The sequence below is a fragment of the Tamandua tetradactyla genome, chromosome 16 (assembly GCF_023851605.1).
Source record: "Tamandua tetradactyla isolate mTamTet1 chromosome 16, mTamTet1.pri, whole genome shotgun sequence".
Taxonomy (NCBI): Eukaryota; Metazoa; Chordata; class Mammalia; order Pilosa; family Myrmecophagidae; genus Tamandua; species Tamandua tetradactyla.
This window is the reverse complement of record NC_135342.1, coordinates 20,522,981-20,538,380: the sequence shown is the minus strand read 5'-3', so window position 1 is coordinate 20,538,380 and position 15,400 is coordinate 20,522,981. Positions and strand designations below refer to the sequence as shown.

The 15,400-nt window shown below is 37.8% G+C and overlaps 1 protein-coding gene and 1 pseudogene across 3 annotated transcripts in view; one reads left to right on the top strand and one right to left on the bottom strand.

The window, feature by feature from the left end:
- The window catches only part of ZNF45 (zinc finger protein 45), a 31,913-nt gene extending 17,254 nt beyond the window's left edge, over window positions 1-14,659 (top strand). For all 3 annotated transcript variants that reach the window (XM_077131576.1, XM_077131575.1, XM_077131578.1), the window contains one exon: window positions 3,608-14,659. In XM_077131576.1, the coding sequence (XP_076987691.1) occupies window positions 3,608-5,436 (1,829 nt within the window). In that variant the 3' untranslated portion in view covers window positions 5,437-14,659. The remainder of the gene's footprint in view (window positions 1-3,607) is intronic.
- Window positions 1,212-3,582, bottom strand: LOC143659958 (cytochrome c oxidase subunit 6B1 pseudogene; annotated as a pseudogene).
- Window positions 14,660-15,400: the final 741 nt, after the last annotated feature.

The following is a 15,400-nucleotide window of genomic DNA, read 5'->3' as shown; positions in this document are numbered from 1 at the left end:
TATGGTTTGCTCCTCCCTCTGTATACATGGCCTGTTACTTTCCTGTTTGCAGTTTGTTCCATCCTCTTTACTATATCAAGGATGCTTCTGCATCATCATTCTAATTTTTCTCTTGTCTGGACTGTTATTTCACTCTATGATCCTCTTGGCTCCTTCCATACTTCATTTCATTCTCTTCTTAGATATAACTCATAAGAAAGCCTTTCCATGACTACTGTATTTATAAAACCTTCCTCTTCGTTCACTCTCCTTTCCCTTTCTCTGTCTTATTTTGCATCTAAGCACTTATCACTGCTCACCCTGTTAACATTTATTTTTATTTACTGTTTATCTCACTCATTCCCACTGGAATGTGATCTCAGGAAAAGAGAACTTCTATTTTTTTTATTGTTATTTCCTCATTGTATAGAACAGGCCTGGCAGAGGGCAGGTGTACAGTAACTATTTGTTGAATGAATGAATGAGTTGATGGTTACATGGGCTTCATTCCATTAGTAATGGAGCTATCTAAAAGGTAGTTAACAAGAATATGTGATGAAGAAATAGCTTTTCGTGTTTTTTCCCCTGATGGATATGTAATCTAATTGTAATTTATTATTACAATTTTTTGGATATATATCTCTCCATTTACCCACATCTAAAGAAAGCTTTAGCTTTGCCATTATGACTGCATCAAGTATCATTTTCCTTTTATATGCTTTCTTATATCCTTTAGTAGTGAATTATGCTTATTGGGAAAGAACTGCTTTGTAGAATGAAGATTTTAATAGTCACTTTTCAAGTAGGTCTGAATATTTGCATATTCTATCAGGAAACAAATTACTGGAATATAACTAGGTTTCAAATTTGTCTTTCCCTTCAAAGATTTCCTTTATGGCACCCTTTTCATCTCTTCCAAAAAGAGTATCTCTTGTCTTTTTAGACATCCTTATTTTAAAATATGGTGTTTATGACTATACTTGTATTTTCTACAAAATAAGCTATTAAGCAGGTAAATGTTAAAGAAGATAGATTTTAGATAACGTTCCCTTCTTTCTAATAAAGACCTAAATAGCTTCCTTTTTTTTTTTTTTTCACTTTTCCAGTACATTTTTATTATTAGTTAAAGTCATGATTCAGGATACCAGGGTGAAAGGTCACCATGTACTCAGGTTCCCCTTTATCACTCTGGAAGAAAGATGGAGGACACAGGAGAAATGGAGTGGGCCAGTTCATATCTTCCCAGGAAATCTGTTTTCTTCCCTGAGGTTGTTCCAGGCTGACACTCAGTATCTGGGGCAGAGGGACTTATCACACATTGGTACCATTCACACATGAAGACACCACCCTTTTAGCAGTCATTGCAGCAGTGGAAGTCCAGGTAGTTCTCTAGCAGTTCCTGGTCTGGTTGTGGTTGGAGAAGCAATTGTCAAAAGGGGCAGTTTGGTAGTTTTAAATTTTGGTCTTGATGTCTTCTGCTGATTGCTAAAGGCACCCCTGAAACTGCTCACAGCTCACTGTGACCCTTAGCCTATATTGACCAAAATATCATTTTCAATTAGTGAAATTATACCCTGGTAGAAATCAGGAAATTGCACTTCCCAAACTGACAGCTTCTCAGGAAGATAAAAATGATAAGTTTTGTGAAATATGTATAGAAACTACAAACTCTGCATGAACTTAAGTAGAACACATCTATATATAGCTATTATTTTTTCCAAGTTTCCACCATGACTGCTTAACTTTCCATTTAAACAATTTAAGAAATTGGTACCTTCTTAACCATTTAGGACAGTAGCTTTCAACTTTTTTGAGCATGAGTTACAGTAAGAAATAAATTTTATGTCCTAAACAATACAAAAGCATGTATGTGTGTATGTGTGTCTGTGCTTATGCACGTGTGTATAACTTTAACAAGCATTTCATGCAGAGATAACTTTAACTGAGTACAAATCACCTATAATATTTTTTCTGTTCCTTAATGCTTGTCATAAGGCACTAAGTTTATTTCAAACTCACTAATGAGTCCCAACTTTCAGTTTGAACAATAATGGTGTGGCCCATAGAGGACAATTTATCTACATCCATCAATTTTGCACACTCTGCTTTCAGAGTCAACATTATTCCCAAGCCTCTAAATATTCACTCCTACTTGAAAAAGGAAAAATTTTCAAAATTTAAATTTTTGTAGGTTAAAAAATTTACCTACACATGTAGGGAGAGAGTACAAAAATTTCTAAAGCAATCAATACTTCTTCCACTTTTGTACCTTACTTGTTTTTTGTTTGTTTGTTTTTTCTTCCTAAATGATTCTTAGTACCTATGATTCTGTAATTAGTAACGTCCATTTAGTTTAGCCCTACATCTAGTAAGCCTTTCAACACAGCAAAATTGCTGTTTCTAATCTCTTTCCTATTATGGAAAAAATTGAGAAAGCACTTTTATTTTTGTGACTTGGCTCAAATTCTCACAAGGAAGTCAAACTGGGTTTCATTTCTTCATTCACATATATTTATTAAACACTTAGGATGGGAACACTGGAAGTGGTAATAAAGTTGGAACAATATAAAATGCTATTGCATTATGGTGGGAGAAGACGTAAATGATAAAGGAATGATATGTATATATGTCAAATCAAATTGCAGTATGTGCTATGTAAAAACAAAACAAGGTAAGGTGAATGAAAGTTACCAGGAGTGTATGTGGATGGGGAGAATTTATTATTTGATAGTGGGTGGTGAGAGAGGCCTCACTGATGAAGTATTATTTGAAAAGAGACCAGAAAAGATGTGAGAAGCAAATCATATGACTAATTGGTGGAAGATAGTTCAGGCAGAACATATCTTCTTTCCAGTTTTGACTTTGAGAATTTATACTATGTCCTGCTTATTTTCTCCTTATAAATTCTTTCTCTGTGGGAAAAGATTACTTCTAACTTTTCACCTTTATTTTCTGGAGAGTGCAAAGACTTCAATTACTGTTAAGTTTTAGACCAGTGTATGTTGTTACTTTAAACGTCTTTCCCCAGTAGTCCCCATGGAGGATATTTCCCACCAAGAAGTGAAGAATTTCTTCTTACCCTTTGAACTTTAGGTACTTAGATGCTAAGGTATTTTCTCCCAGCCATGCTAGTCTTTTCAACCAATCCAGTGCTTCAAAACATTGGGGTAAAGCTCCAATAAAATAATTCAAAGCAGAGTTTTTCATCTTTTCCAGGAGATGCCTTTGGATAATCTGCCTGTAAGAGTTTTGCTATACCTTTTAAGCAGGGCCACTTTGTTCAGATGTGCATGCAGTAGGTAGAATCATGGAAAGCTATTTAACAATAAAAGAAGAGGAGGCATTTGGGTACAGTTTCTTGTTTTCTTGCTCTGCAGTCATGAAGTTTCTCCTATATAGCTTAGTATGATTCTAAATAGGTCCCAATAATACTTAGTGGATGAGAACCATGTGGACCACCTCTGGTTTCTGGAGTCATGTAGACTAGATAGCATGATACATGATAAAGAAAAATCAAACCTTTTCCTTGTTCAATAAAGCCTTAAACTGTGGGTCTAAGTTTAAAATCTTGAAATCTTTGATCAAGGTATTCTCTGGCCTCATCTCTGAATTCTCTTTATCTTTTTAGGAGATAAAAATTTAAATGAGATGGAGACTCTTCCAGAAATAGGATTACGATACCTGTCACATGAAGAGCTTTTCTGCTCACAAATCTGGCAAGAAGTTTCAAGGGAGTTAACCAGGGGTCAGGATTCCATGATAAATACTAAAGGAACTAGTTCTCAGTTGCAAAAACCAAGTGAGGAATTCTATAAAGAAAAGGACTTTTGCAAAGGCCTTAATCAGAGTTCACATTTGCAAATTTATCAGAGAATCCACACTGGAGAAAAACCCTACAAAGAGAATGAGTGTGGAAAAGATTTCATTTGGAGTTCTCATTTTCAAATTAATCCGAACATCCATGCAGGAGAGAAGCCATATAAATGTGAAAAATGTGATAATACCTTCCGTCGGTTTTCAACTCTTCAGGCCCATCAGAGAATCCACAGTAGAGAGAAATCATACGAATATGATGCATTGTGTAAGGGCTTCAGTCAAAGGTTATATCTTCATCATCATCAGAGAGCCAACACTAGAGATAATCCAGATAAATATGAGGAGTGTGGGAGGAATATCAGGAAGAGCACACATTATCAAGCCCATCTAGTAGTCCACCCAGGAGAGAAACCCTATAAATGTGAGGAATGTGGAGTGGGCTTCAGTCAGAATTCATATCTTCAAGTCCATCAGAGAGTTCACACTGGAAATAAACCTTATAAATGTGAAGAGTGTGGGAAAGGCTTCAGTTGGCGTTCACGACTACAGGCTCATCAACGAATCCACACTGGAGAGAAACCATATAAATGCAATGCGTGCGGTAAGGGCTTTAGTTATAGTTCACACCTTAACATTCATTGTAGAATTCACACGGGAGAGAAACCTTATAAATGTGAGGAGTGTGGAAAGGGCTTTAGTGTGGGTTCACACCTTCAAGCCCATCAGATAAGCCACACTGGAGAGAAACCATACAAATGTGAAGAGTGTGGGAAGGGCTTTTGTCGGGCCTCAAATCTTCTAGACCATCAGAGAGGTCACACTGGAGAGAAACCTTATCAGTGTGATACATGTGGTAAGGGCTTCAGTCGTAGCTCAGATTTTAACATTCATTTTCGAGTCCATACAGGAGAAAAGCCTTATAAATGTGAGGAATGTGGTAAGGGTTTCAGTCAGGCCTCAAATCTTCTGGCCCATCAAAGAGGCCACACTGGAGAAAAACCATACAAATGTGGAACATGTGGGAAGGGTTTCAGTCGTAGTTCAGATCTTAATGTTCATTGTAGAATCCACACAGGAGAGAAGCCCTATAAATGTGAGAAGTGTGGGAAGGCCTTTAGTCAGTTCTCAAGTCTTCAGGTCCATCAGAGAGTCCACACTGGAGAGAAACCATATCAATGTGCAGAGTGTGGTAAGGGTTTCAGTGTAGGTTCACAGCTTCAAGCCCATCAGAGATGCCATACCGGAGAGAAACCATACCAATGTGAGGAGTGTGGGAAGGGCTTCTGCAGGGCCTCAAATTTTCTGGCTCATCGTGGAGTCCACACTGGAGAGAAACCATATCGATGTGATGTATGTGGGAAGCGTTTCAGACAGAGATCATATCTTCAGGCTCATCAGAGGGTCCACACTGGGGAGAAACCATACAAATGTGAGGAGTGTGGGAAGGTCTTCAGTTGGAGTTCATACCTTCAAGCTCATCAGAGAGTCCACACTGGAGAAAAACCATACAAATGTGAGGAGTGTGGGAAAGGCTTCAGTTGGAGTTCAAGTCTAATAATTCATCAGCGAGTTCACGCTGATGAAGAGAGTGATAAAGACTTTACTTCATCAGAGAATTCATACAGGAAAGAAGCGGTATAAAATTGTATAAACCTTGCAGTGAGTCCTGAAATATAACAATTATCAGAACTGTCATAGGAAACAAAATATTTGTTTCATACGAGAGTCAGTATTTCAGTCAGAGCCAATGTATCACAATCGTCAGGAGACCACGTAACAGAGAAGCCTTGTGAGATTGGAGTTACAGAGCTCCATTTAGAGCCATGACACTTAGCAAATATAACATAGAAGACAGACCTTATGAAGGATGGGTCTGATTGAAAGTTAATCAAAAGTACAGAGATGGAAATGTCAAAATTGAAATATTCCACTAGATTTATCAGCTGTGAGGAGATAGAAACTTTGTTGACTGCCAAATCTATTCTGCCTTTTCAGTGCCTAACATATTGTCTGATTTCATTAATTGTTATCTGAGTAAAAGGGAGAACATTCATATTTGAAATTTTATTTACTTCATCTCTAAAAATTTCTATAAAATTGTACTCAGAAGAGGAATTTTGCAAGGCTTGGGACACACCTAAGTTAGATACATGAACTTACTTTCCCAAACGTGCAGGTCCTGTGAACTTGTGTTTATCAGACTGCAGGTTGCAACTCATTAGTGAGTCCAGAAAATCAGTGAAGTGGGTTGTGACCATCATTTTTGTATGCTAACAGTACTTTATTGGGGTATAATTTGCATGCAATGAATGAAATCCCAAGTTTACAGTTTCACGAATTTTGGTAAATATGTATACCTTGTTATAATCTTCACTGATATATATAAATCTATTATACCAGAAAGTTTCCTTGTGCAAATTTCCAATCAATCCCATCTCCAATGGCGACAAGTATTATGATTTTTGTAACCACAAATTAGTTAGGCCTGCACTTGAACTTCATTATGGGTTCAGTATGTACTCTTTCGGGTCTGGATTCTTTTAAGTAGATATCTCAATAGATGCAGAGAAAGCATTTGATAAAATTCCGCATTTATTCATAATATAAAATTCCTCAGTGAGATAAAAGATATCTGTAAAAATCCTGCAAGCTGATGATACTTTTTTTACTTAAGGAAAAATTTAATATACAGTAAAATCGACCCTCTAGAATGTATTGTTCTGAGTTTTGGCAGATGTTGCTGTCATGTAACTACCCCCACCTATGCCAGTTCCAGTATCCCCTTCCCCTGGTTATTTGCTCCTTTGTGTTCACCCCTTTCCTTATCACCAGACCTTAGCTACCACTGACCCCTTTTCTGTCTGTATAACTTGCCTTTTCCAGAGTGTCTTATAAATGAAGTCATACAGTCTGGCTTTTTTCACTTAGCTTAATACTTCCGAGAATCATCCATCTTTTTGTATGTGTCAGTAGTCATTCCTTTTTTTGTTGAATATTATTCTGTTTTATAGATGTACCATAGTTTATCTATTTACCAGTTAAAACATTTGGGTTTCCAGTTTGATAATATTTATGAAGAAAGCAACTATAGACATTCACATACATGTTTGTGCCTGAACATAAGTTTTCTTTTGTCTTGCAGTGAGATTGCTAGGTTGTATAGTAAGAGTGTGTCTAACTTTATGAGAAACTGGCAAGCTTTTCTAAAGTGACTGTACAATTTTGCATTCCCACCATCAGTGTTGTTCCTTATCTTCCCTAAGCATTTGACATGCCAGAGTTTTGTTTTTAGTATTTCTAATAAGTCTACAGTGTTATCTCACTTGAGTTTCAATTTCTGTAATGATTATTTTGAGCATCTTTATATATGCTTATTTGCTACCATATATATCTTTATTTTCTTTGGTGAATTGTTCAATCTCTTTTTTTTTAAATCGGATTGTTTTCTTGTTACTCATTTTTGAGAGTTCTTTATATGTTCTGGATACACGTCCTTTGTCAGATACATGCTTTACAAATATTTTATCCTACTATATGGCTTGTCTTTTTATTCCATCAACACCATTTATTACAAAGCAGGTGTTTTAAAATTTTGATGAAGTTCAATTTAGCAGTTTTTATCCTTGGTTTTGCTTTTGGTTTCAGATATAAGAACTCTGCCTAAATCCAAGGTCATAATGATTTTTCTTCTATGCTTTTATCGGAAAGTTTTATGGTTTTAGGTTTTACATTTAGCTTTATGATCCATTTCAAGTTGATCTTTATATCAAGTATGAGGTGTGGGTCAAAGTCCATTTGTTTTTCATAAGAATGTCTACTGACTATCCTTTCATTATTGAACTGTCTTTGCACCTTTGTGGAAAATCCATTGACCATACATGTGTGAGTCTTTTTCTGGCCTCTGTTTGGTGCCATTAATCTATGTGTTTATCATTTTGCCTGTACTATACCAACCACTTCAACTTTTAGCTTTATGTAGTAAGTCTTAAAGTCAGGAAGTGTAACTCCTCCAATTCCATTCCTCTTCCAGAATTATTCTGAGTATTCTAATTCGCTTGCCTTTCCATAATTTTTAGAATTAACTTTATAATTTCTTAAAAAAAAAGGAAAATCTTATTGGGATTGCATTGAATATATAGAGGAGTTTGGGGGAAATTGACATCTTTGCAATATTGAGTGTTCATAACCATGGACAATTTGGCACTTTCTTCTCCACCTGACTTGTGGATCATACCTGCAAATACCCTAGTATAGTAGGCAATGAAGACTCCTAATATGGGTCCTGGGCTAGTCATAAGACCTTAAGGCAAAGTTCCACATTTGAGAAGTTATTGCAAGTGTGGCTGAAGACCAACAGATGATCTGGGGTGTATTTGAATACATGTTGGGGAGCACATATGCATCATATGTAGGCTATAAGTAGCCTAAAGGAGCACTGCACATGCAGGTCCATAGTTTGTCTTCATCCTTATGCCTCCAGAAGTTACCAGGTAATTTCTCATGGGGAAGCTTTGAACTGACTTGAATGCTCAAGACAAGTGGAGATGATGGTGGTGGTGAAAGGAAGCCCTAGGCATTGAGGTAGAATTCTAGACCCAGGACATAAACCAAATGAGGCATGACCAAGCCAAATAGAGTCAGAATGCTCCACAATGACATAATCAGGTCTTTGGTGTGTAGACCTTGGCATACTGGGGGTGCCCATTTATTATGATGAGCATCATGTGCATTGATTTACAGCTCTTGTAATGGGGTGGAGCCAGAGTTGGCATCCTATTTAGGACTCTTAGTGCTGGAAACTAATTTAAGATGTTCCTTTCCTTCAAGAAGATCCACATAGTTTTAAGTTTGGGACCAAGGGCTAAGGCTTCTGTTCCTTCAAAGAGAGACCTACAGTTAGCCAACCTTTTATGTTATGTCATGTTGGAGAAGAACAGTGGGCTTTTGTAGAGAGCTTTCTTAATAGAATATAGAATTCCCTGCTTGTGGGGTCAAAACCTTCACTTTTCAGTAGGTCTCATTCTATTATCTGCCGTACATCTGGGTGCTAGTCTGCACAAATTATACAGGGATTGAAATAGCAGAATGGTGATTTGAGTTAAGTGTGAAAGGGAGGTCTATCTGCATATTTTAGAGAGACAAGAAAGGGGTTCTATTTTCATATTCACAAGTTGTCTTTTAGGACCTAAAGATTGAAAGTTCAAGGTAACTAAGAATGAACAAAAGAAAGACCCATTTGGAAAACCATTGTGCATTTTGTCATTTTAGGGGGCATCCTTCAGTAAGCCATAATTTCTCTATCAAGCCTGCTATCTGTGGTTGATTGAACAAATGGAAATTCCAAATAATGCCTTGTGGTAAGGCCTATGCCTCAATTGATCCAAGTCAGTGATAGCTGGGGACCCAAAAAAGGAACTATTCAAGTTTTGGTGATGCCTATAATGGTGATAGTGGAAGTAGCATACTGGGAAGGATAAACCAAGAGTAGGCCCACATATGTATCAGTTATTGTGAGAGCAAAGCAGTTTGTGTAGGCAGACTAGGTCAATAGCCAAATAAAGTCAATTTGACAGAGAAGGGGTGGCCAACCCTTTGTATGGATCTCCACTAGCCATGACACTTGTAACAAGGGGATAGAATACAAAGGTTACATTTGGAAGTTAGGGTTTGGGTTAGGGTCTGTGGCATTGGGAGTCCATGAATTTAGGCACAGAGTGTAAGGGCCTGTTGAGATTTTCTGTGATGGGAGTATTGCTTGAGTTAATTTGATGAATGTGAGCAAGTTGGACAGTTATGGCATTATGTGCCTACTCTATGAACCTAGGAATATGATAGACTTTAATTGTAATATGTGAGGTCTGAGAGGCAATGTATTGCCAATATGGAATGCCCCCCCGCCCCCAGCCTTGGCTCTCTTATCCATGAGGGCTATGAAAACATGAGTACAAATATGGGAAACAGTGTATCACCAATGTGTTTCTGGGGGGTGGTTGGAACACTTGAGAACTGGCCCACCCCTAACAATGGCAAGAGTCAAAAGTTGCCATCATCGGTGGTCAGGAAAGAGGTTTGGTACAGATTTAGGGTTCAGTGAGGCTGTGGGAGGAAGGCCTTGGGTTACAGCAATGGGTGGCATGGTAGCTGGGAAAACTTGGGGCATTGTGAATGGTATTAGGATTGAGTAGCAATTGAGTGACCTATTAATATGGTTTGCATCTTTGGAGGTGGTATTTTCTGAATTCAGATGACTGAAATTGTAAATTTTGTCTTTCACCAAATCTGGACTATTTTCACAATTTCTACAATATTTTTCTTACCCCTAAATCTCTTTACCTTGTGGGTCTACAGTGTTGGTTTTTTTTATGTCATCCCATTGGTCTCTGAGGCTCTGTTTATTTTTAAAATCTAATATACACACACACAGGATACACACCATGTTATTGTGATTCAATACATTCTGTTGATCTCTTTTTAAGTTCACTGCCTACTTTTGTTTACTTTTTGGAGTCCTTAAATAGTTGCTCTTTTGGGGCAGGCCATGGTGGCTCAGCAGGCAAGAATGCTTGCCTGCCATGCTAGAGGACTCGGGTTCAATTCCCGGTGCCTGCCCATCTAAAATGAAAAAAAAAAAAGTTGCTCCTTTGTATTTTTTTCCCAGAGTTTTTAGTTGTAACCAGAAACAGAAAGGAGCTATCGTGACTTTCCTTTCCAAGCCAAAAGAGGAACTAACAAGCATCTTTCTTAATGGTGAAAAATTGAATTGCATTTCTTTATATAGAAATAAACTATTGGAAAGTGAAACTTTAAAGAATTTCCATTTATAATAGTATCAAAGACACTTGAAAAAACTTGGTACTAAATGTTATGAAAGGAATTCAAGGTCTCTAAATATTACAAAGTTTGCTGAGAACCTTTTTGTAACAACTAAATAGGGAGATAGGCTTAGTTTATGGATTGAACAATTCAGTATTAAGATACAAATTTTCCCCAAATTTATTTTCAAGTCAACACAATCCCACTGTAAGTCACAAAAATTTGAGAAAATTGACAAGCAAATAAAAATTTATATAGAAAAGCAAAAGGATCTATTTTAGCCAAAACAATCTGACTGAGAAAAAAAGTTGAAAATTTATACCTGTTTCAAAATTCATCAGAGAGGTAATCAAGACATGGTATTGATGTAAAGATAGACATTGAATGGAAAGATCTATTTCAAATAGACCGCATGGGCAATAAGTTTTCAGCAAGGCACCTAGTCATTTCATTTGTAAAACAGTCTTACAAAAGGTGCTGGAATAATAGAATATCTGTGTACAAAATAAAACCTACTTCAACTCTTACAATAAAACCTACTTTGAGGTAGATTATAGACTCGAGCATATAAGCTATTTTAGTTTGCTAATGCTGCCAGAATACAATATACTAGAAAATAAAGGGAGTTACAAGTTTACAGTTCCAAGGCCATATGTCGAAACTAATATTTGAAGGAAGGCATCCAGAGAAAGATACCTTGACTCAAGAAAGGCCAACGATGTCTGAAACACATCTGTCAGCTGAGAAGTCTGTTGTCTGCTGGTCTTTTGGTTTTGGGTTTCAAATAGCTTCCCTAGGAAGCATTTTCTTTCTACATCTCCAAACGTCTCTGTTGGTGTCAGCTCTCAAGCTTTTTCCAAAATGGTTCCCTCTTAAAGGACCCTGGTAAGTGGATTAAGACCCACCTTGAAAGGGTGAAGACACATCTCCATGGAAACCACCTAATCAAAAGGTCCCACCCACAATTGGATGGGTCACATCTCCATGGAAACAACTTAATCAAAAAGATCCCACCCAGCAATAGGTCTGCCCCATACAAGATTCAATTGGAAAAAAAAAAAAAAGATTCACTTGGAAAAACAAATACATTTTGGGGGATATACAATAGCCATAAATGAGCACATAAGACAGGACAGCAAAGCTTCTAGAAATAAACAAAGGAGACTATCTCTCTTATCTTAGGGTAGGCAAATATTTGTTAGAACACAAAAATCGCTAAGAAAAAAAAATTGACAGCATCAAATTAAACATTTCCAGTCATGAACACGTTAATAAAATGAATGGGCAGGGTGGTCCACGGTGTCTCAGGAGGTAGAGTTCTCGCCTGCCATGCCGGAGACCTGAGTTTGATTCCAGGTGCCTGCCCATGCAAAGAAAAAAAAAAATGAATGGGCAACCAAAGACTGGAAAATGTTTGCCGCACATGTATCTGATGATAGACTCATATTTAGAATATATAAATATCTCCTACAACTGAAAAATAAAAAGATAACCTAGCAAAAATGGCCTAACAGCTTAAGTAGACAGTTCAAAAGGAAGTTATACAAACGGCTAACAAAGGCCATTCATTCCCGTTCCTTATCAGGAACTGAAAAGTGAAACCACTTTGAGACATCATTTCTCACCACTAGAAAGACATTATCAAATGTCTGACAATATCAAGTGTTGGTGAGGAGTTGGAAAAACTGGAATGTTTAATACATTGCTGGCTAGAGTATAAAATGATATAATTGCATTGGAAGCCTGGTTGACAATTTCTTATAAATTTGAATATACATCTACTCTATACTCCAATATAGCACAATCAAATGTGGTATATATTGCCTCTAAACCCAGAAAGAACTCACTCAGTATAGTTCCTTTTTATAGTGGTTGGTTGTGTGAGCTGTAGCAAGGGCTCTTTCACTTGGAGAGGGTATCTCAACATGTTTCAGACTTCAAGAAAAAAGTTTCATGGAGTTTATCTTCCACCCTCTGGTTGATACATTACTAAATTAAAGTACGTTCCTACTTACTGCTCCTCAGCTCCAAACAGCATAATGTCATTAATGTAGTGGACCAGCATGATATTCAGTGCAATGTCAGTCAAGATTTCTATGGACAGACAAGATTTCTATGGACTGTATTATAGCATAAAACAAAAGATTCCATGAACCCCTGAGGCAAGATTATGAAAGGCTACTGCCAGATAACAAAAGCAAACTGCTTCTGGTAGTCCTTGAAAATTGTGAAGGAAAAAATGTGTTAATGAGATTAATAGCTGGATAACAAATGCCAGGGACTATCTTTGGCACTAGTAAAAATACTTCATCTGGGACACCAGTAACAGTTGGAGTCATCATGTAATTAAGTTTCCACTATCCAGTTGTTCTCCATGCTTTGTCTTTTGCACAGACAAACCAAAGGAGTTAAATGGAATGTGGTGAGTATTAGTACCCAGCATCTTTCAGGTCTTTCACAATTGGATTAATCTCTGCATTTCACCCAGGAATGTGGTATTGTTTGGGTTTGCTATTCTGGTAGGGATGGCTGTCAGAGAGTCAATGTGGGGATTGGGCCAGTTTACATGTATGTCTATTCCAATTATGTATTCTGAAACTTGATAACCATAGAGTGGCTCCCTGGAATTACTAGGTCCACTGTGAACTTGAACTGGGATTAAAACTTCATCTATCACCTGGCCCCCCTAAATCCCCTTTTAATTGATAGGCCACAGTGGCATTGGGGTCTCAGGAATTAGCATCAGTTTAGAGTCAGTATCTAGTTTTCAAAATGTCTGGGTATTTCCTGTCCTCCAGTGCTCATTTACTTTACTAAACAGTCAGGTGCCTTGTTAGGGAAAGATTGAAAGAAAATTTACAGAATATACTTGGAGCAGTGCTCCAGAGTCCTTCCTTTTAAGTACTTGTCCTGTGGGCTACTGATTGGGAAGTCGTGATTGCATGACTCTCCCTTGTGGCAACTTAGATAAAATTTTTGGCCACCATTCCTGAATTGTTGACATTACATATTGCAAGCCACATGTTTAGTCTACTCACATAGTTCCTTTCTAGGAAAACAGACCAATTAGTGGCTCAAAACATTCTGATTTTGCCCTCATTGCCCTTTCAATAAATGTGTCCAACTTTTCTTTGTTGGTCAAGCCCACTTGTCCTCTGATACTCCAGAAACCCATCATACCCACTAAAATCAGGGAGCCCATTTCAGTGGTAGTATTTCCCATCATATGTGGCTTACATCTTATATTAGTTAGGATTCTCTACAGAAACAGAATCAGCAGGAGATATCCATAGATATAAAATTCATAAAAGTGTCTCACATAACTGTGGTAATGTAGAGTTCAAGGTCTGTAAGGCAGGCTGCAAACTGGTAACGCCTATGAAAGTGCTCAGTGAACTCTCAGGACAGGCTGGCTGGGCAACCATAGGAACGTAAGGGTCCAAGGTCTATAGGGCAGGCTGCAAGCTGGTAACTCTAGTGAAATTCCTCAGTGAACTCTCAGGAGAGGCTGGCTGGAAAACCGTGGGAATGGAAGAGTCCAAAATCTGTAGGGCAGGCTGTGAAGTTGGCGACTCCCAAGAAGGGTCTGGACAAACTCCACAGGAGAGGCTCACTGACGAAAGCAGGAAAAGTGACTGTCTCTTCTGAATCCTCCTTAAAAGCCTTCCAGTGATTAGATTAAGGGTCACTCATTGTTTGGGGTTATAAATTATCTCCTTCTGGGTCTGACTTTGCAGAATGCTGAATTCTGATCCTAGTTATGAGTTTTTGTCAACAAGGGGAGATTGAGGGGAGGAGGTCTTGAGAAGAATGGCTTCCCTTAGCATGGTGCCTGCCAACATTAAGGTTATTACAATGTTCTGAAGCAATAGAATTCTGGTCTTCTCAAACAGATAAGTGAAGCTACTTCCACTGGCCAGGAGATTCAAAGCGGGTTCAAGATTCTCAGCTTCATGTGAATCCTGATTTCCCATTCAGTTTTGAGGTACCACTCTTTCCCTAAAAAGTGCACTATCTACATGAGGAACTCCCGCTTTTTTTTTTTTTTTTTTTACCAATTTTTGGTTCATTTTTGACAATGTCAGCCCCATTGTTTTAAGAAGGAAGAGATTCTTTTAATACTCCTATGGAAGCTCTCCAATCTCTTTGATCATAACTTGAAAGTTTAAAAGGTAGAGCTGTCTATTTTGATTTTGTTAACATTCCTGTTCACTCAGAAAAATCCATCCCATTCCACAATCTTTGAGTCAGCACCACTGCCATATTTGTCAAGTGTAGCTGCCACTTTGGCCCACATGACATTTACTTCAGTAGGCCTTCCTGTAATCAACCATAGGTGATAAAGTGATAATTTGTAATGTCACCGCATGCCATGGGTTCTTAGCAACCCATTTCTCAATGGCAAGGAACTCAGCTGCATTCAAGCCCAAGGGGATCACTAAATACTTAAGTTCCATCTTTAAAAGTTTGTTTCCTGTGATCATCCCAGATATTTCTGCATCATTGTGTATGATTAGGAGATAGAAACCACAGCGATTCTTTGAATTTAATATGCTTTAATATAAAGGATCTTTGCCCAGCTATAAAATTGTTCACTGTGTAAGTAAAATGATGAAAAGAGAATTCTATGAGGTCAGAAGTTCCTACCCTTAGAGAAGAGATTGGCACTATTAAATCTTAGAAACTTATTGAGGAGGGAATCTGTGGGGCTAAAACTCCTCTGAGAATTGCTTATTGGAGGTGCTGCTTTCTCAGCTCAGAAGAGGGACCCCATAGGCCTGGGTCTTATGTC